This window comes from Maylandia zebra, linkage group LG4 (genome assembly GCF_041146795.1).
Source record: "Maylandia zebra isolate NMK-2024a linkage group LG4, Mzebra_GT3a, whole genome shotgun sequence".
Lineage (NCBI taxonomy): Eukaryota > Metazoa > Chordata > Actinopteri > Cichliformes > Cichlidae > Maylandia > Maylandia zebra.
This window is the reverse complement of record NC_135170.1, coordinates 6,672,915-6,693,045: the sequence shown is the minus strand read 5'-3', so window position 1 is coordinate 6,693,045 and position 20,131 is coordinate 6,672,915. Positions and strand designations below refer to the sequence as shown.

At 40.4% G+C, this 20,131-nt stretch overlaps 1 protein-coding gene across 1 annotated transcript; it reads right to left on the bottom strand.

Annotated features, from left to right (window-relative positions):
- Positions 1 to 2,176: 2,176 nt before the first annotated feature.
- Positions 2,177 to 19,353, bottom strand: LOC101474086 (uncharacterized). Its single transcript, XM_024799850.2, has 8 exons — positions 19,304 to 19,353; positions 19,115 to 19,150; positions 18,718 to 19,029; positions 11,172 to 11,462; positions 10,744 to 11,037; positions 9,691 to 10,008; positions 4,592 to 4,723; positions 2,177 to 4,508 (listed from the first exon to the last, which is right to left on the bottom strand). Exons 1-8 carry the CDS (start codon positions 19,344 to 19,346, stop codon positions 4,036 to 4,038), a joined length of 1,899 nt encoding a protein of 632 aa, XP_024655618.2. The 5' UTR covers positions 19,347 to 19,353; the 3' UTR covers positions 2,177 to 4,035.
- Between the last annotated feature and the right edge of the window lie 778 nt (positions 19,354 to 20,131).

Here is a 20,131-nt window from a genome sequence, read left to right as displayed (position 1 = left end):
ACAGACTGCAGCAGAGAGTGAACGTATATGGTAACGATATCTAGTACAAGTGTTTCCTTCAGCTCACAGAATAATAGTAGTGTAGCAAGCACATTTAGCATGAGAAATAGCTTCTTTCCTATTGTATTGTTTATGACTGAGATACATGTCCTTATGAATAGTAAGTCCAGTTTTTCTGAAGAGACATTCCAGGCGATGGCCAATAGCTTTAAGCTGGCAAAATTCAAATGAATATCAAGGGACAGAATGGGGGAAGGAAAAGTTTGAGTTTTCTGAGGAGCCAAGGTATCTAAGAGTTTGACAAATCCATTGTTATAGTGAGATACCAAGTCATTTGTGGAAGCTGAAGCATCTATGGCCATTAAATTATCAATGCAAGGGGAAAGAACTGATAAATCAATGCCTGTAATGTTTCTAAAATTAAGAAAGCATGTTAGATTACCTTTGTACAGTTGGAAACCAACACCGAATGAAACTAAATTATGATCTGAAAAAGATATGTCTGATACAGCATAGTTCATCGCTCGGACTCCAGTACAACAGATAAGGTCTAAAGTATGTCCTTTGGAGTGTGTGGGAACATGTATTTATTAGTCTAAGCCAAAATTCTCCAGATAGGAAATATAAAAAATTTTTTAATTAATTTGATGCTCTGTCCATGTGGCTATTAAAATCTCCCAGCAATGTTATATTTGGAAAGTAAAAAGTAAAATTACGACACGAGCTTTTGGTAAGTAGTTGTTGGTTTTGTGAAGCAACCGATGACGGGGTAACTCTCATGACTAACTCAGATTCCCTGTGGTTACGGAGGAAGAAAGGAGCTTTCCAGAATGCATATGAAAATTTTTCTCAAGGGATACTAATGTCCTTGCATTATATGCAATGACCTTCTGTTACGACTGTGGCCATAAGAAGTCTGTATGAGCTGCTTTGTTTCTGTGTCTGTGCTGTGCTTAAGACCCTCTGCAGGTCCTTCCCCTAATGAAGAGTAGTGAGCTGCTGATTGGACCGTGGAACAGGTGACTGCGTTCAAAAAGCCGCTCTGACAGCTCCCGGGAGAGAGAGAAACGAGCGAGCAGTTTTAAAAGCAGACGCAGACCCAGCCCTGGTTTCCAACTTTTTGCATTTCTTGGTATCTGTGTAAGCGTGCTCTGTCAGAGCCGCCACTGGTGTAAACTCAGTGCTTATGTATGCATAGGCTGAAGCGGAAGGGGTGAGCCGCCTTTTTCTTTCGAACAGTTTTCTCCTGTTTTGTGGGCTAGGAAGTGAGGGATAGTATTGTCATTTGTTTGTTTTGTTTCTATCTTAGGGTTTAGTTAGTTTCCTCTGGTGTGACTTAGGTGGTTTTGTTTATTATTTTAGCCTGGGTTGCTTCCTGACATTAAATAAAATCACCTTTTTTTACTCATAACTGGTTTCGAATGTTTGGCTTGGGAACCAGGGCAGGTACTTGCCTCTCTCTCCTCCAACCTTATGTGCGTCTCTATACGCCTAGACTAGGGGCGTAACACCTTCATCTTGGCTGCTTGTTTCTGATAAAACAGCTTCCAGGCACTGCTGTGAGGTGGGGTACAAAGGGCTCTGAAAAATCATGGTAATCTAGAATGGGTGCCTGTGTTAGATAGTTTGTCAACTGGTTTAGGGCATCTTGATGACTCTCAGTCCATCCAAGTTCTTCTTAAGACCAGACCCATTCTGGCTGGTCAAACTAGTGAATGGCAATTTCTGTCCTTCTGTTCTGTCTCCTCAATGTGACAAAAGGTCCGTAAGTCTTTTCTCAGAGTCATTCTGGTGCTTCAAACACTGCAGACTGACTTGCTTCTTTCTCACTCATTCTAGCAGCACTTTAAACTGGATGTGTGAATGTGTGATGTGTGCATTCATTAACTATTTTCAACCGTGTTGCTGTATCATCAGCTGTATCATCAAGTCACATCAAGGTCATGATTTTACAGTGAAGTTCAAAATTATTATTTAATACGCTTCCACCTGCAGAAAATGTTCCACCCTAGGACTGACATATAGTGCTTTTCTACTTTCCCTGAGTAATTCAAAGCACTTTATACAACATGCCTAACTCAGCTATTCACCCCAGTGCTTTTTTCTATGCTTGAGGGCTTTCTATTTAATATTCCCACACATTCATACTCCAGTAGATGTATGAGGGAGCCACTTGTGGTTAGCATCTTGCCCAAAGATATTTGGCATGCAGACTGAAGCAGCCAGGTATCAAACCACCAACCTTCAGATAAGTACAGTCATGCCAGGTGTCATAGGGCAAATAGTGGGGTAAACCCCAGACAGATCATCAGTCTGTTATAGAGATCCAGACAACCAGACACACTCATACCTTCTGCCAATTCAGAATCACCCATTTACCAAAGCCCATGTATGTTTTTGAACTGTACGGGGAAGCTGGAATACCTGAAGAGAATCAATGCAAACACAACAAGAACATGACAACACCACCAAGATTCAAACCCAGAACCTTCTTTATGTGAGACAGCTATAATGACCATGTGCTGTTATTAGTTTAAACAAAAAATGTTCAATCATGTTAGTTATTGTTCTCTGTAATCACAGGTTAACCGTTACCTCACACTGGCAGTCTTTATGCTAACCGTGAACATGGTATCTTATTTTTTCCTTCATCAGAAATTAACTAACAATCGAGAACAGACCTCAGCAGCTGCTCATAACTGAGCACTCATTAGAAATAGAGAACTTGTATTTGAGGGTGGCTGTGGTCCCTAACCTCTGCGAATACCAGAGGTCAACTGTAAGGACATAAATGAGGGTGAAATCATCTTGTCATCTACATTGTTGATACAAGGTGCTAAATATGTGTTTTGATAAGATCAACAAAGATAAAGTTTGTGTGACTGCTTTACATTAAGTAAAAAAAAAAACTTACATGAGTTTGAATATAAAAATATGCATTATCTGTTCATACAAATATACTGTATTTACCTCTCCAGGATCAAATTTGACACCTTGTCACCAGGACTATACTAAATATGTACACAGACACCTGAAGTACATATTCGTGTTACTTGTGCAAATACATCATGTTGGAAATCAAAAAATATAACATAAAATTATAGGATGAGTACAGCAAGCAACAGCTGGATTAAGATATAGAGCTTTTTGGTCTATTATCTTTGTTTGTAAATCAAGGGTTTCTGCAAATTTCAGGCCAATAAGCTTAACTGAGGTTATACAAAGAATAGAAAAAAAAAAGGCTAAAACAGGTTTTTGATGTTGAGATCTTCACAGTCATGGCTAAAAAGCTAGAACAAGTGAATTTAATATTAAGGGCAGCTAATAAATTCTTACACTACATAGAAAATATTCAAATTGTTGAAATTCTAAAATTTTAACATTAGAAGACAGTTTTAAGGGATCATCTTAGAATGTTTATAAAGTATGCATAAACCCACCCATGGCTGACATCACCTACTGCGAAGCCTCAAGCTGAGCAATTTTGCCATTTTGGTCTGGGTGTTTTAAAACTGGGCATCATGAACACGTTGCAGATCTGACTGAGAAACTGAGCCCAATCAGAAGCAAGCAACTTGTGAATCTCATGATAAAGATTACCCTGCTTTACCCTTCTTTTGACTCTAATGTACATGATGATTTACAAAGTCATGTGTGTTCAGTATTTTAAACTTGAAACTACCAATTGAGGCCATCAACACATCAGAACGGTTTTAAGGTCATGAGCTCATATAGCAAGGAAGCCAGAGACCTCCATACAAGATCGCACCTTTGCAACAAAAGCAGTCTCCTCCTGTTGGCCATAAAAAAAAAATTCATGTCTAAGTGGCTTCCACAATGGCATCACCTTTCAGACCCAGAAGGCAAGTCTACCTTTTATATCTATATAAAAGGCATCTATATATTTTTATATTATGTAGTATGTTACAATTACGGGAAACCAAGATAACTAATTAAACATATTGGCTAAAAGATTTTTTGGTTGCAGTTGTATTTTAGGTCAAGTTATTATCAATGATGATGAACTGCTGATAGTCAAGATACATTCTCATAGTTGTCCTCTTCATCATCACTACTTTCTTCTTCTTCATCATTATGTACACCAAGCGAGGGTGGGGATACATTCTCATAATTGTCCTCTTCATCACTAGTTTCTTCTTCATCATCATTATCTACACCAGGTGGTGGTGGTGGTGATACATACAGCGAGGGTGGGGATACATTCTCATAGTTGTCTTCTTCATCACTAGTTACATCATCTTCATCTTCTCTGTGATCACTTACACTCACATAGGCCTTCATGCAATTGGGGCCTGCTTTCTTGTAATCATGATCATCATTACACACTGGCTCCTCATAGTCATTGCTTCCCTCTTCATCCACTCCTGCAGCTCCCCCTTTCATTTTTACATTAGTGTCCATTAGATCAACATTCACATAGTCCTGCGCATCGTCTTCATCACCCTCACTGTCTCCCCACTGGTAAGCATTCCCGACTTGGTCAACAACTGAAACACAAGTAAGGGAAAACAATGTCAATATGTAGTCAAACTATCTGATGAATAATTGCCTAAAATTTGTGAGCACACACTTTGACTGTGGATGAAAGCTAGAGGCTCCTTGGCTCGTCGTTGTCTTCTCCTGATGAGAACCACTAACAGCAGCAGCAGGAGCAGCAGCAGGATTCCAACAGCTACCGAGGACAACAGCAGCATCAAAGACACTAGAAGGACAGCATTCGATCAGTTTGATCAAAAACTTCCCCGGTACAATGAATTACGTCTTAGTTAAGTTGCTAATCTAGAGCAGTGTTTCCCAACCACTGTGCCATGGCACAGAGTTGTGCCATGAGAGATCATCAGGTGTGCCATGGGAAATTATTTAATTTCAATTAATTGGTCCAAAAAATACAATTTAATAATTACTGCAAATAATAAAATCATTGTTGGGCATCTGTCCTTTCAACGCAGTGACTGGTAGAGTAATTACTCTTTCATGTCAGTGGGTGGCAGTGAATGAATGAATGAATGAAGCCTTTATTTGTCACTTGCAGTTGCCTGCAGTGAAATTGGAGCCCTTCCGACCATACATACATTACACAAACATTCCAGAGGATGGTATGGTGGAGTCAAAAAGGAGGTACTGCCTCTGGACACAGTGGAGACTGTCAGAAAACAACTACAAGAAGACAGCTTCTTGGAAGACAGAAACAGCTTTACCCCAAACCAGATTTGCACACTATTAGACCTCTGCCTTACCACCACATATTGTAAATACAACAACGGTTTTTACAGACAAAAACATGGATGTGCCATGGGCTCCCCGGTGTCACCTATTGTAGCCAACCTTTATATGGTGGAAAGAAAGGCTCTTGGCTGTTTTAACGGGAGGGTATCTAGCTGCTGGTACAGATATGTGGACGACACCTGGGTCAAAATCGAGACCCAAGAAGTAGAATCCTTCACTGCGCACATCAACGCTGTGGCTAAAAACATAAATTTCACCAGGGAAGACACAAAGGATAACTGTTTGCCATTCCTGGACTGTGCTGTGCACATTAAAGAGAACGGCAACCTCAATGTTGAAGTTTACCAGAAGCCCACACACACACGGACCAGTACCTCCTCTTTGACTCCCATCACCCTCTGGAACACAGACTTGAAATAATTAGGACCCTACACCACCGGGCAAAAAATGTTCCCTCTAAGCCTGAAGGAAAAAAGAGGGAACACGCACATGTAAATGAGGCTCTTAAAACATGTGGTTATCCTAACTGGGCTTTCATAAAGTCAGCAACGAGGCACAGAAAAGAAGATCAGACACCAACTCTTGAGGATCAGAAAGACAAATGCAAAAACATTGTCATCCCCTATGTTGCCAGTTTATCAGAAAAACACAGGAGTTTTCTCCAAGCATGACATCCCAGTGTACTTCAGACCCAGCCACACGCTCAGACAAAAACTGGTTCATCCCAAAGACAGAACTCCTAAACACAAACTTAGCAACATAGTATATGCTGTAAAGGGTAGTGACGAATGCCCAGACCTCTACACTGGAGAGACCAAATAGCCACTTAATAAACGCATGGCACAACATAGAAGAGCCACCTTGACGGGACAAGACTCAGCAGTCCATCTGCATCTAAAGGACAAAGGTCACTCTTTTAGGACACCAATGTTCACATTTTGGACACAGAAGACAGATAGTATGAAAGAGGAGTGAAAGAAGCCATCTATGTGTATTGTGAATGACCATCTTTGAAGTAAGTAAGTAAGTAAAATTTTATTTATATAGCACATTTCTAGATAAAAGATCACAAAGTGCTTTACAAGGTATAGGAACAGATTAAAAAGACAAAGTACAGTCAAAAGTTAACAAAATGCAATTTTAAAAAGGATGTGTTTTTAGCTGAACACAGGCGGTGGTTTACGACACCAACTTTCTGCCATCTGAGATCCCTTCCAAGACGCCTTAACGCCCACTCACATCCTGGGCCATCTGACCTCAGGAAATCACATGATAGGTTGGGGCCAGGTTTCAGAGCAGGTTCATCCAAAACCTTGACTGATTGTGACCTACACCCGTTTTCACACCTTGACTTGTGTGATTAGGTAGAGGATCAACAGGGGGTTCATGACCCCGTTGGGGGACACTCACTGAGGAATTAAATCTGGGAGTCTCCACCATTTGACCGTAGAACTGAAGAAGCTTCTCGAATGAGAGGTGAAACGTCTTCAAGCAACTTAAAGAAGTCCAGATACTTTTCTTTCCAATCTTAATGAGTCTACGGACATTAGCTGACATTCCCAACTATTGGCCAATGTGCGTCTTGTGGAAGGAGACTCCATCAGAGAAAACTTTCTATTTTGCAAGGCACTGCCAGAAAAAAAACGGGACAGGAAATTTTTTGGGTTACATCCGAATAGCTTGAACAAAGAGGGTGGGAAACCTGCACGAGTATCTGCACTGATGGAGCAGCAGCCATGGTCGGACGCACCAAAGGTTTCGTTAGCAGAGTGAAAGCGATAAACCCAGATGTTGTTATTATTACGCACTGTTTTCTGCACCGCAAGGAGCTCGTTGCCAAGACTTTACCAGCAGACCAAGCTCTTGTATTGGATGATGTCGTGCGCATGGCAACCTTCATCAAGACAAGACCTCTGAAAAGCCACATACTTGCATCTCTGTGCGAGGAAATGGGAGTGGAGCATAAAGCTTTATTGCTCCACACGGAGGTCCGATGGTTGGCACGCAGCAAAGTACTGGTCTGTGTGTTTGAGCTGCAGGAAGAGCTAAACATGTTTTTGAGTGATGAGAGGTACAATGATGCAAAGCTGCTTACAAGTGATTAGGGGTGTGCAAGGCTGGCTTACATGGCAGATATACTTCCGCATTTTAATAAACTTAACACACAAATGCAAAGCCGAGATGAAAACCTGCTCACAAGCACAGATATAATAAATGTATTTTGTTCAAAGGTCCACCTCTGGCAACAACATCTTTAATTAACCGATTCGCACTACAATCTGGTTTGCCTCTTACCTGTAATTATTTTTATTTAATTTAATAACTGTACAGTACTCTGTTTATAGTAACCATTGTCCTTAATGTAAATATGTAAGAAAAATTGTGTATGTTTCTGTTCCGTGTCCTGTGTACTGTTTGTTTGTATATGTGTCTTTTTGGCTGCTGTTACAACCAAATTTCCCCTTGTGGGACAATTAAAGGATTATTCTATTCTATCTAAAAAATGCCAACCTTGGCATGTTCCCACTCGCTCAGAAATGGCAAGGAGATACTGAAACTGCCACACTGTGTGAAATAGTAGGTAAACATTTGAAAACGCTCGAGAAGAAGTTGTTAATTTATTTCCCCTCTGTTTCCACTGAATGCCTTGACTGGGTAAGAGACCCATATAGCTCAGCAGCAGTTTTTTAGAAAGGATAAGACTTTGCAGGAACAGGAGGAACTAACTGAATTGACACAAGACTGTGGTGTGAAGCTAAGCTTTGCTGATCTATCTTTGGATAGTTTTTGGTTGACTGCTACAAAGGAGTTCCTCATTCTGGCAAACAGAGCCATTTTGACATTGCTCCCATTTTCCACAACATATCTATGTGAGCTAAGCTTTTCGCTTAGGAAGAGTGGTTGAGAAGAGTTTTATATATGGGGGGAAAATGCTTAGATGGTTTTGTTACAAAACCCGTAAAAAAAAAAAAAAACAGAAAAAGAAAGCTGAACATACGCAAATCTTATAAATGTATACGACTTTTGTTGAAAAAATTGAGGTAATCTACTAATCAGAAGGTTGATGGTTCGATCACTGGCTGCTTCAGTCTGGGTGAGGCAAGTTGTATAAAGGGCTTTGAGTGCTCAGAGCAGAAAAGCAGAAAAGTGGTATATAAGAAACAGTCCATTTATCATTATTATAAACTACCGGTCAAAAGTTTTAGAACACCCAAATGTTTCTAGTTATTTATTGCAATTCATGTCATTCAAGTCCAATGAATAGCTTGAAATGGTACAAAGGTAAATGGTGAACTGATAACTCAGACAAGAAGAGGTCTGACAGACCCAAAGCCACCACTGAATCAGAGAACAAGTTTCTGAGAGTTAACAGCTTATATGATAGGCGGCTCACAGGACAACAGCTTCAAGCACAGCTTAATAGTGGTATAGAAAGCAAGTCTCAGTTTAAGCGGTAAAGAGAATACTTTAAGCTGAAGGTTTGACAGGACGAGTTGCAGCAAGAAAGCCATTGCTAAGACGTCAGATTAAGACAAAGAGGCTTGCCTGGGACATGAAACACCGCCATTGGACTACTGAAGACTGGAAGAAGGTATTGTGGACTAATGAATCAAAATTTTAAATCTTCAGTTCATCATGTAGGATCTTTGTTTGCCATCAAGTAGGTGAAAGGATGGTTCCACAGTGTGTGGCATCATCTGTCAAACATGGAGGAGGAAGAGTGATGGTCTGGGGCTGTTTTACTGGATCCAGGGATGGTGCCACAGCATTCTGCAGTGCCATGCAATACTCTCTGGTTTGTGCCTAGTTGGTCAGGGGTTCATCCTACAGCAAGATAATGACCCAAAACACAAGTCCAAACTATGCCAGAACTACCTCAGGAAAAAGAACAAGAGGATGGCTTGTTCAGACACAGACTTATACCCCATCGAGCTGGACAGAAGAGTGAAAGCAAAGCAACCTACAAGTGCAACATTTATGGGACCTTCTGCAACAGATTGGGAAGGACTTTCTGAAGAATATTTGATTTCTATTGTAGAAAAACTGTTATATCTGACAAAAGTCTACTTTGATGAGTCAAAACTTTAGAATACATTTTGGTACACTTCAGTTGCTTATGTGCACTATGTTTTCATTTCAGAGTGCAATGAGACATAAACTTTTTTTTTTTTTTACCAGAAGTGTATATCTATTAAATGAACATAACTGCTGTTTGGCAGCAGTTTTTTCTTCTTCTTTTTTTGGCAACATCAAGGTTTAAGTTCCTGTTTCTGTTAAGTTCTATTTTTATTTCAGCCTTTGCCCCTATTTCTACTGCTTCTTCTCTTTCTAGTCTTAATTGCAAACATACAAAGGGAAAACACAGAGACATTAATACTGAGAAAAATTAGGTAGTTATGATATGGTTTTGTTAATAAAACATAAATTCAACACTGTACTTACATTTAATGATGACACTGATCGGTGCTGTTGCAGCAGATCTGAATGTCCGTGTGGACACTGTGACTTCATACACACAGCTGTAGTTGCCCTGATGTTCATACTCAGCTACAGGGAAACTAAATGAGGCTGAGTTGTTGACTGCTGGCTCTGTGAGGTTGGAGCCAGAGAAGCTCAGAATAAAATGTCCACTGGAAAATGTGGAGTTAATGGAACAGGTGAGGATGAAGCTGTAACCCCTGGTGATTTGTGCACCTTCAGGACCCCAGACAAGTCCTGCATTAGGAGATGTCAAGGAGATGCTGGGCCTCTGTAGTCTCACTGTGTGAAAGCAAACTGGGATTAAAACATATTATTCTCTCTACCTTTTAATTCTGGACTTGTTTAAACTCTAGAATCAAAAGCAGAAGGAAGGATTTTTGTGGGGCACTTAAGGGAAGCTGAATCAAACTCAACACATTTCATCACTTACTAACTTATTAGTATTTGGTGTTATTTTATTTTTCACACATTCAGCAGTTATTGAGCAACATTAGAAGTTTCTTGCTACATGGTAAATGAAAGTCCATGCTTATCTGCCGAGAAAAATGGCAGATTAGCTTGGGTAAAAGACCGAAAGCTGAGGCACACAATGAAGAATGCTGTTGGTAAAGTTTCTGGGCTGCCATCCCTTAAGATTTTCTCAATTTAGAGCAATGCATTATCAGGGATTGTAACATCTAGTCTTTTTACTGAATCTTTTAGCCCTCAACGTAGCATTTAGCTCTTTAGCTGCTCAATCCTCCATGGTATGTAATAGTTTGTTTCAAGTAGTGTGTGTTTACTCCTCAGTACTGTTGGCTTTGAGATCATTTTCTCTGGATACTGAAAAATCCACAATGAAAGTGGGATTCTGTTCATAATGCTTTTTTTTTTTTTTGCTTTTGTTTGTGCTTTTTTTTGTAAATAGCTATTAAAACAAGTTTAAGCTATGACTGAAACAACTTATCTGTATTAAAAATGATAATTTCTCATTATGTTTGAAAAAATGTTTCTTACATGTATTTGCTTTATTACCTGTCACAGAGAGCCTACCAGAGTCACTTGGTGGGGAGTTAAATTCAAGACCTGAGCCCATTTTCTGATACTGACACTGGTACGATCCCTCGTTATCAAAGTTCACTTTAAGGATATTGAATGTTGCAGAGTTTGTACTAGAAGTTTGGGTCCTTATAAATGAATCTGATGTTTTCTTCAGAATGAACGATCCACCCAAAACCTGAGTGGAGATTGAACAAGTGATTGCAATGTTCCGACCCCAGGTGACCTCACCAACAGGATTTATGGTGATATGGGGTTTTGGGAAACTCACTGAAAAAACAAACAAAACAAATGAACAAACAAAAAAACAGCATAATACTGATTGATATGTTGCTGGCTTAATGACACTTTTAGCTTTTGATTCTTGGAGCTGTCGAGCTCAGGAAATTGTTTTGTTTTCTTACCATTAACAGAGAGTCTGACAGCATCACTGAGGGGGGATGAAAAGTTTGGCTCTGAAATGGTTTTCTTATACTGACACTGGTACGAGCCGTTATGATCTAAGTCCACTTTGTGGATACTGAAGGTAGCAGATGTGGAACTTGAGGATGCAGTCTGGCTGAAAGTGCCTGAGGTCTTCTTGAGGATGAAAGTTCCACCAGAGAACTCGGGTGAGATCAAACAAGTAATGATGAGATCTTCACCCCAGGCAACCTTATCTCTATTCAGAGAGATCCTGGGCTTTGGAAGGCTCACTGAAAAACACAGTTTAGCATAATGTTAGTTTAGATAAATATAAGTTTATGCATTTAAATAGCAAATCTTTGTAACTTTTTAATTTTACAACCCACTACCAACTCACTACCACCCCAGCTCTTCCCCATCCCCCCATCCTTCATCTAACTTAATTTCATGTCTGTTAGCAGTAATCGTTCTGTACAGAACATGCCCCACTCTCCCTTCCTTTGTCATTGCTAACTACCTTTTCTAATAACTACCAGGGGTAGCTGTAGCTCAAGAGGTAGAGTAGGCCATCTCCTAACTGGAAGGTTGGTAGTTTGATTCTTGGCTGCTCGAGTCTCCAATCAAGGTCAAGGTCAAGGTTCTTTATTTGTCACATGCATAGTTATACAAGTATAACACACAGTGAAATGTAGCCTGACACGCTCCTCGACATGTGCAGACATCTGCATGCCTAAGTGCATTTTGACAAGATAGCAAACACCAAGTTCCTCTCTAAACCATTTCTCATTGTATCGGACCGATGCCGATACGTAATATCGGATCGGTCCATCTCTAATTACTACTATAGATTTCTTAGAGATGTTAGTTTGCATGGACTGAAACAGTACTGTACGAGTAGCAGCAGGATTTCATGGTCACCAGGGAGACCAGCAAAATCAAAGACAGTTTTTTTATTAAGAAAACAAAAGAGATTCCACACATGTAACTTACCTATAAGGCATTTACGGCATGCCATAAAAAAGTATCTTGCTCCCACCCACCCCCTTCATTTCTGTGTGAATGAGCTTGACTGATCATGCTTATCTATGCTTATCTGTCTGGGTTCCTTTTTTTTGTTTTGTTTTATTTTCTTTTTGTTTTTGTTTTCAGCCTATGAAGTGTTGATCACGGGAATGAGATGATAAATCCTGCGGATATATAAGTCTTACATAATTTAACTTACATTTAGGTAAGTACTGTAGGGTTGGAATGGCTGGTTTGAGTAACATTTGATTTCAGAACCTTGTTAGTTCCTGGATATGTCTGGCATCATGACTTTCTGTGTGTGCAGCCAGGCAACAAGAAACACATGAAAAACATGAAGTGTTTGATTTCACCCAGTGTCAGCTAAACACTGTACAGACTTAAGACACCACATATTCCTAAGTGTTCAATGCAGGGTGTCAAACTCATTTTACTTCGCGGGACATGTACAGACCACTTTGCTATTAAGTGGGCCGGACCAAACTCTGCTTTCTGTCACTGTGTAAAGAAGTTACATATTAAACAGTTTTAAAAAGTTGTGACAAAAAAAGAAAATCTGTCAGCATGACTCTTTGAAGAGTCTTTAGAAGACCTTTTCCTATTTTCACAAAGCAAAATCTGTTTACCTGCTCGTTAATCATTTGCTGTTTGCTGGTTGTTGAAATGGTTTTGAAAACTTTTAGCTGAGATTCTGATGTTTCTGTGGATGCTACACGTTTATATATTTAACAGATCTGGCTGTACATCCTGTTAAACCAGATGTTCTCCCTTTCACATTTGATACTGGGGGCATTGGGGTTCAATGGATTAATTGTTTATTGCTTAATTACTTTGTGGCCATAAGGAAGATTTTTATCAATAGGAAAAGCTGTAAAACCTATGAAAATATAGTTAAAAGTCCAAAATTTATGCTTGTTTGTGGTGAGCAGCAGATGAAACAAGTTAAGAACTATAAATGACGTCAAGTTTTCTAGTCTCTTTGCATGTGGCCAAATGGTGTGCTCATTTAATAAAGTTGCTTGCATGAATTCTTAGCAGGGCTGAAGATTCGCCTCCCACGGGCCATTAATACCTGACAAATGAAATTATTATTTCACTTGTTTGACACCCGAGGTCTAATAACTTAATGGCAAGAAAACGCATTTATCATCATTTTTGTATTAAAAAAGTCTTTGTGCTATAAAAATATCATAATCCAAAACAAATTGAATAACATGATGTTGTCATGCTGACATCAGCGCTAATAATCAGTATATATTGCTGATATCCTTGATCTTATAATAGAAACAGGCTAATGTCATCATATTGTAATACAAACAGGATGTTATTAGCATGTTCTCATAGGAACATCTTAAAACACTAAAACAGGTTTTTGTATAGTTCTTGCCCTTCGGAGGAGTTGTGGTCTCCACGTGCTCTTGTTTCTCAGTGATTTCTTTCCTTATGGTGCATCTTCTCTTAGGTTTTCCACCTCCAAAAATCACTTTAACCTCTTTGTTCAAGTTATAGCTCAAGGTTCAAGGTCCAAGGTTCTTTATTTGTCACATGCATAGTTATACAGTGAAATGTAGCCTGACACACTCCTCGACATGTGCAGAAAAATTGGGGGGGGGGGGGGGGGGGGGGGGGGTGTAGAGGAAGAACATATATATATATATATATATATATATATATATATATATATACATATATATATATATATACATATATATATACATATATATATATACATATATATATATACATATATATATATATATATATATATATATACACATACATATATATATATATATATATATATATATACACATACATATATATATATATATATATATATATATATATATACACAGTGTTGGGAAGGTTACTTTTAAAATGTATTCCATTACAGAATACAGAATACATGCCCCAAAATGTATTCTGTAACGTATTCCGTTACGTTACTCAATGAGTGTAACGTATTCTGAATACTTTGGATTACTTAATATATTATCATGCTTTTTACAACAACGTGAATGTACTATTGCTGTGTGATTTATTACTATTACTGAAGGTCCGCGACTCCGAACTGTAGTAAAGGGACCTCTGACTAATACGGCGGGGTCCCTGTCGGCTCGTAGCCGAAAAATAGCTTTACTTTGTTGTGTGGGTCAATTTTTCTTGCGAGAGACAGAGAGAGGCGTTGAAAGACTGCTCCAATGGAACTTATTGTTTTCGGAGGAAAACACGAACACGGTGTACAGTCGAGTCTTAATAGCTTACTTACAACTGGGCTCGTCAGGCACTCTTCTTGGCTGCAGTGGTTATTATTATATTTACATGTTTCCAGTTCCCGTTTTTCCTCGACGACAACTCGGACCTTTCCACTCGCCTTTTTCTCCCTCCTCGCGCTCACAGACACATAACGTGTATGGCAGTGCATTCTCCCTGCAACACGGACTACACTGCCCATGATGCTACATTCTTTAGAGCTATGCTTGTAGCATTCTGCCTGTTAGCTTAGCACAACAACAACAACGAAAAGGCGCTCTCTCACCCAGGAAACACACAGTCGCAGAGAGAGAGCGTCGCCCTGTAACCATGGCAACCGTAACGCTGCCGCCTGGAACGAAAGAACGTAGCTGTCAAACAAAACCCAAACAGTCCTGACCCGCGACAAAATGAAACAGGAAAGTACCGCAGTGTAATCCATTTATTTCAACCAAGTAACTGTATTCTGAATACCACCTTTTTAAACGGTAACTGTAACAGAATACAGTTACTCATATTTTGTATTCTAAATACATAACGGCGGTACATGTATTCCGTTACTCCCCAACACTGTATATATATATATATATATATATATATGTAGTATATATGTAGTATATACATTGGGTGAATGTGCAGTAGTAGCAGCAAGCAGGTGAATTCTGTACATTAATATGAATAGACATCTGACTATTTTACAGGATAGACAATATAAACATATTTAAAATTAAAGGAATTGAAATGTACATTGTGCCTTGGTTTAGTGTCTGGAAGAGTCCTGACTCAGTCAATTATAGATGATGTGAGAGGGCGGGTGTGTGTGTTTAGGGCACGGATGGCTTGGGGATAGAAGCTCCTCTTGAGTCTCTCTGTCCTTGCCCGGAAGATGCGGAACCTTCTACCAGATTGCAGAAGTTGGAACAGTTTGTTGCCAGGATGGCAACAAACCTGGCAACAGGATGGTCAGTGGCAGGATGGTCCTTCAGTTGCCATCCTGCCACTGAAGGACCCGGGACGGGTCCTTCAGTATCTGCGCTGCTCTAGTCCGGCATCTCCTGGTGTAGGTGTCCTGAAGCGGGGGGAGAGCAATCCTGCAGCAGCGTTCTGCTGTACGGATCACTCTCTGGAGAGCTTTTTGGTCCTTCACACAGCTGTTCCCAAACCACGATGTCATGTTCTGTGTGAGGATGCTCTCCACAGCGCCTGTATAGAAAATCCTGAGGATCTTTGGAGAGACCCTGAACTTCCTCAGTTGTCGTAGGTGATACAGGCGCTGCCTAGCCTTTTTGGTCTGGACCTGAATGTGGGCAGCCCATGTCAGGTCTGAGGAGATGTGGACACCAAGATACTTGAAGGACTGCACCCTCTCCACTGGAGCTCCATTGATGATAATGGGCTTGTAGTCTCTGTGCTGACTCCTTCTGAAGTCCACCACCAGCTCCTTGGTCTTGCCGACATTCAGCTGGAGGTGGTTGTCCTGGCACCACGATGCCAGATTCTTCACTTCATCCATGTAGGCCGCCTCATCGTTGTTGGAGATGGCACCCAACACCACTGTGTCGTCAGCAAACTTCACAATGGTGTTGGAGCCATGGGTGGCCACACAGTCTGAAGTGTAGAGGGAGTAGAGCAGTGGCGAGAGGACACATCCCTGAGGTGCTCCTGTGTTGATGGTGATGCTGTTGGAGAAGCACCTGCCCACCCTCACCACCTGAGTTCTGCCAGTGAGGAAGTCCAACACCCATGCACACAGACGGCTGTTAAGTCCCAGATCCCTCAGCTTTGTGAACAGTCTGCAGGGCACTATTGTGTTAAACGCTGAACTGTAATCAACAAACAGCATTCGCACATAGTTACCCTGTTTCTTGTCAACGTGGCTGAGAGTGGTGTGTAGGACGTGGGCGATGGCATCCTCTGTGGATCTGTTGGATCTGTAGGCGAACTGCAGCGGATCTGTGGTGTCTGGGATGGAGGAGGAGATAATGTTCTTCAGCAGCCTCTCAAACACCTTCATTACTACCGAGGTCAGTGCAACTGGCCGGTAATTGTTCAGGGATGAGGGTTTGCTGTTCTTGGGCACAGGGATGATGGTGGATCTTTTGAAGCATGTGGGGACCACAGACTTCGCCAGGGACTCGTTGAACATGTAAGTGAACACACCTGCTAGCTGGTCAGCACAGCAGCGCAGCAGACGGCCGGTGATGCCGTCTGGCCCCGCCGCTTTCCTTGTGTTCACTCTCCTCAGTGCCGCTCGGACATCATGCTCCGCGATGCTGGTCACCGGTCTCTCGCTGATGACGTCACTGTCCTCGGTAGTCAGGCGGTAGATAGCATTAGCCGCCTGGCTAACCTCGAAACGGGCGTAGAACTGATTCAGCTCGTTGGTGAATGCAGAGTCAGCGTTGATCGGCGCAGTGTCCCTGGCTTTGTAGTCCGTAATGGTGCGTAGTCCGTGCCACATACTCCGTGTGTCGCCCTGGTGGAAGTGGGACTCCACACGTTCCCGGTACCGGCGTTTGGCATCTCTCACTGCACGCCGTATGAGGCCACTTTGTAGGCGCTCATATCGCCAGTGGCGAGACCCGTGTTGTAGGAGGCGGTCCTGGCGTTTACTGCAGAGCGGATCGATCTGTCCATCTACGGTTTCTGTTTTGGGAATGTGGTGACTCTCGCAGTGGGGATAATCTAATTCAATAAGGTAATTCAAGCGAATTAGTTCTGTTGATAAGCACCGCTGTTAATGTGTTTTTTAAATACAAATAACTGAACAGGCATGCGGTCCATAGCAGGAAACCAAGAGGGAAGTTGCTGCATGAAGATTACTGAGAAAAAACAGCACCATACTGCAACTATAAATATCAAGTATTGATAAGATCATGTGGTACCATATTTGGGCATGGATGCTGTAAGTATTTGGGAGTGCTACTAGACTCTAAATTATCCTTTAAAAAACACATTAAAAAAGTAGTGAAAACTGTAAATATTAATATACAGAACTTTAGACATATCCGCACATCATTAACAGACACAGCAGCGATTACATTCTTGCATTCTATGATACTGGCTCATATTGAATATTGTATTACAAGTTGGTCCAAGTAGCTTTGCTGCTATTGGGCCAATTGAAGTATGCTACAAAAGAGCATTAAAAATATTAGATAAAAAACCTTTTTCATATCACCATTGTCAAATTTTAGAAAAATACAAGTTTTTATATTTTACTAATTTCAAATTATTTAAATCTGCCTGTCTAATATACAAAGTTATACATGGTCTGGCACCTCCACCAATGAGTGATTTTATTAAACAAAAGTCTAGCCGGGTCTCGACTGACTCGAGCCACTGTTCGAGGTGATTGTGAACTGGCACTCAGGCGGACCACCTTTTCACAGAATGCTCTGTCATATCAGGGAGTGAGCTTCTGGAATAGTCTTCCACTGTCAGTGAGGGAAAGTACAAGTCTACCCATCTTTAAGAGTCACTTAAAAGAGCGGCTGAGGGACACACAAACATGTAATCATGTTTAATAATCATGTTTTATATTGGACGGGAAAAAGAGTTAGTGTATTACAAAAAGGGAAACAACTGTTAGTGCAATGGGTGAACGCAATATCACGATGGTCAGGGCATGTACAATACTGGGGTTTGTGCAATATAATTGATGTGTTTCCGTTATTGTTATCTATACTGTCCTCTTTGTCCACTCTTCTTGTCATTGTTTGTTCTAGTATAATGTGATCACTGTTTTTGTCCTTGTCACATGACCTGTAAATAGTGTCTCTGTATGTTTTTACTAACTTGTGTTTAACACCAACCTGCCAGAGGGTCTGCAGATGGAAATTAGCCCAAGGCTATAATCTGGCATATTTACATTTGTTAAAATGTTCATTAATATGTATTGCCCCTCTTTCTAAAAAATAAATAAATAAAATAATATCACAGAAAGGAAACTGACATTGATAAAGATATCTTCAGCCATTTTGACACAAGCACCGATTTTTTTTTTACTTGTCTTATCACACACTCATGAAAACACAAATATCTGACACAGAGATCAGAACTTAGAAAGGGGCTGGCATGAAGTTGAAGTTATTGCTGCCAAAAGAGGAACAGCTGGTTATTTTAAACAATGATTGATGATCTACTTTCTTCCACCACTCAGAACGCTTAATGAGTGTGCTTCATAAATAAAGAGTTCAAAATCTATTATTTATTAATTTAGCACATTTTTATCTATGTTTTGATAAGAGTATAACAAACACTTCTCACCTGAACAGACGACACCAGCATCCTCACCATGGTTACAGTTGTGTTTCCCAAATCCATTGTGTCCACACTCAGTTAGAGAACTCTCACTTCCTGAACAGGCCACATCATCAAGCCAGATTTGTCCACTTCCTTGACCGAAGTGAGCAGATGAAATGGCCTCCAATGCTGCCCCACAGCCCAGCTGTCTACAGACCACCTTAGCATCACTTAAGTCCCAGCGATCATCACAGACTGTTCCCCAGGAGCCACTGTGATAGATTTCAACTCTTCCAGAGCACCGAGTGGATCCAGACCCAGCTAGTCTGATCTGTCCTATCAGCACATAATATAAACTATATTTAATACTTTCCTAAATTTGAAAAGAATTAAAAAATTTCACACACAAGAACAGACTGACCTGCAGCAGATGAAGTGAAGGCCAAGAGGCAAGAAACTTTTGGAAGGAACAAAATGACATTGCTGATTATGTAAAGTAAGTAAATACATCTGTAGTCATTTATCTAAAGTGATCAATATTTGCACTGAAAGGTAAACCTCAAAGACCCAAACTGTCTCTCTACAAAAGCATTACAAAAGTATGTCTTACCGAAGGTCAAAAACTGAAGCACTCTCTGCTGTCTGCACCCCATGACTGAAAAAAAGAGGCTGATCGTGTCATTTATGGGAACCAGAAGACAGTAAAGTCAACAAAAAACTACAGTGTACAAAAAACACTTCACATTTGGTTTATCCTCCCAAAACACTTCCTCTTTCGTTTTGAATTTTTAAAAAAAATTCATCCACGGGGCTTTGACACGAGCAGCTCTAAAGACTGGAGCTCACCACATCATTAAAAAATCTGTTTTTTAAAATAAAAATAAAACTGCTCGAGTAATCTAGTGACTCTCGGATACATATTGATTCATTATAAGCAAATTTGCACCAACCCTACCATCATCCACAGAAACACACACACTGTCTCCATCTGGTGATTAAAAAGTAATATTGACACAGATGATACATTCTTGAGGTTAAGCGCTCATAATTTTAAGCACTCCTACATTAGCCTAAAAAGTATTAGCAAGGACTCACAGTTTAACATTTGGGAAGATGATCTGAATGAGAACCGAAGTCAATCCTTTTATAGTGGCAGTGGAAAGAAATGCAACCAGAGAATTGTCTCTGTTTCGACAGTTTTAAATCTTAACTCATTTCATGAATGTTTCTGAGGACTAAATTGGAAGCCACACTTTAAACTATAAAATCTTTAAAATATGGGCCTAAAATCGATGATCTGAAGCATTAAAGTGACACAAATATGCACCAAAAAAAGCAAAAGAAGAGAAATCATGAAGGAGGAAAATTGCTTTTCGCAGCAGTGTGTGTGATACACCAACAAAAACACAGGGTCATACAGAAACTCATCCAAGATTTT

Excerpts from the sequence above, each read along its gene's own strand:
- LOC101474086 (XM_024799850.2), bottom strand. The coding sequence starts at position 19,346 with ATGGGGTGCAGACAGCAGAGAGTGCTTCAGTTTTTGACCTTCG. Across the intron at positions 19,030-19,114 it reads CTTCACTTCATCTGCTGCAG|GACAGATCAGACTAGCTGGG; the intron begins GTCAGTCTGTTC and ends ATGTGCTGATAG. Across the intron at positions 10,009-10,743 it reads TGGTAGGCTCTCTGTGACAG|TGAGACTACAGAGGCCCAGC; the intron begins GTAATAAAGCAA and ends GCTTTCACACAG.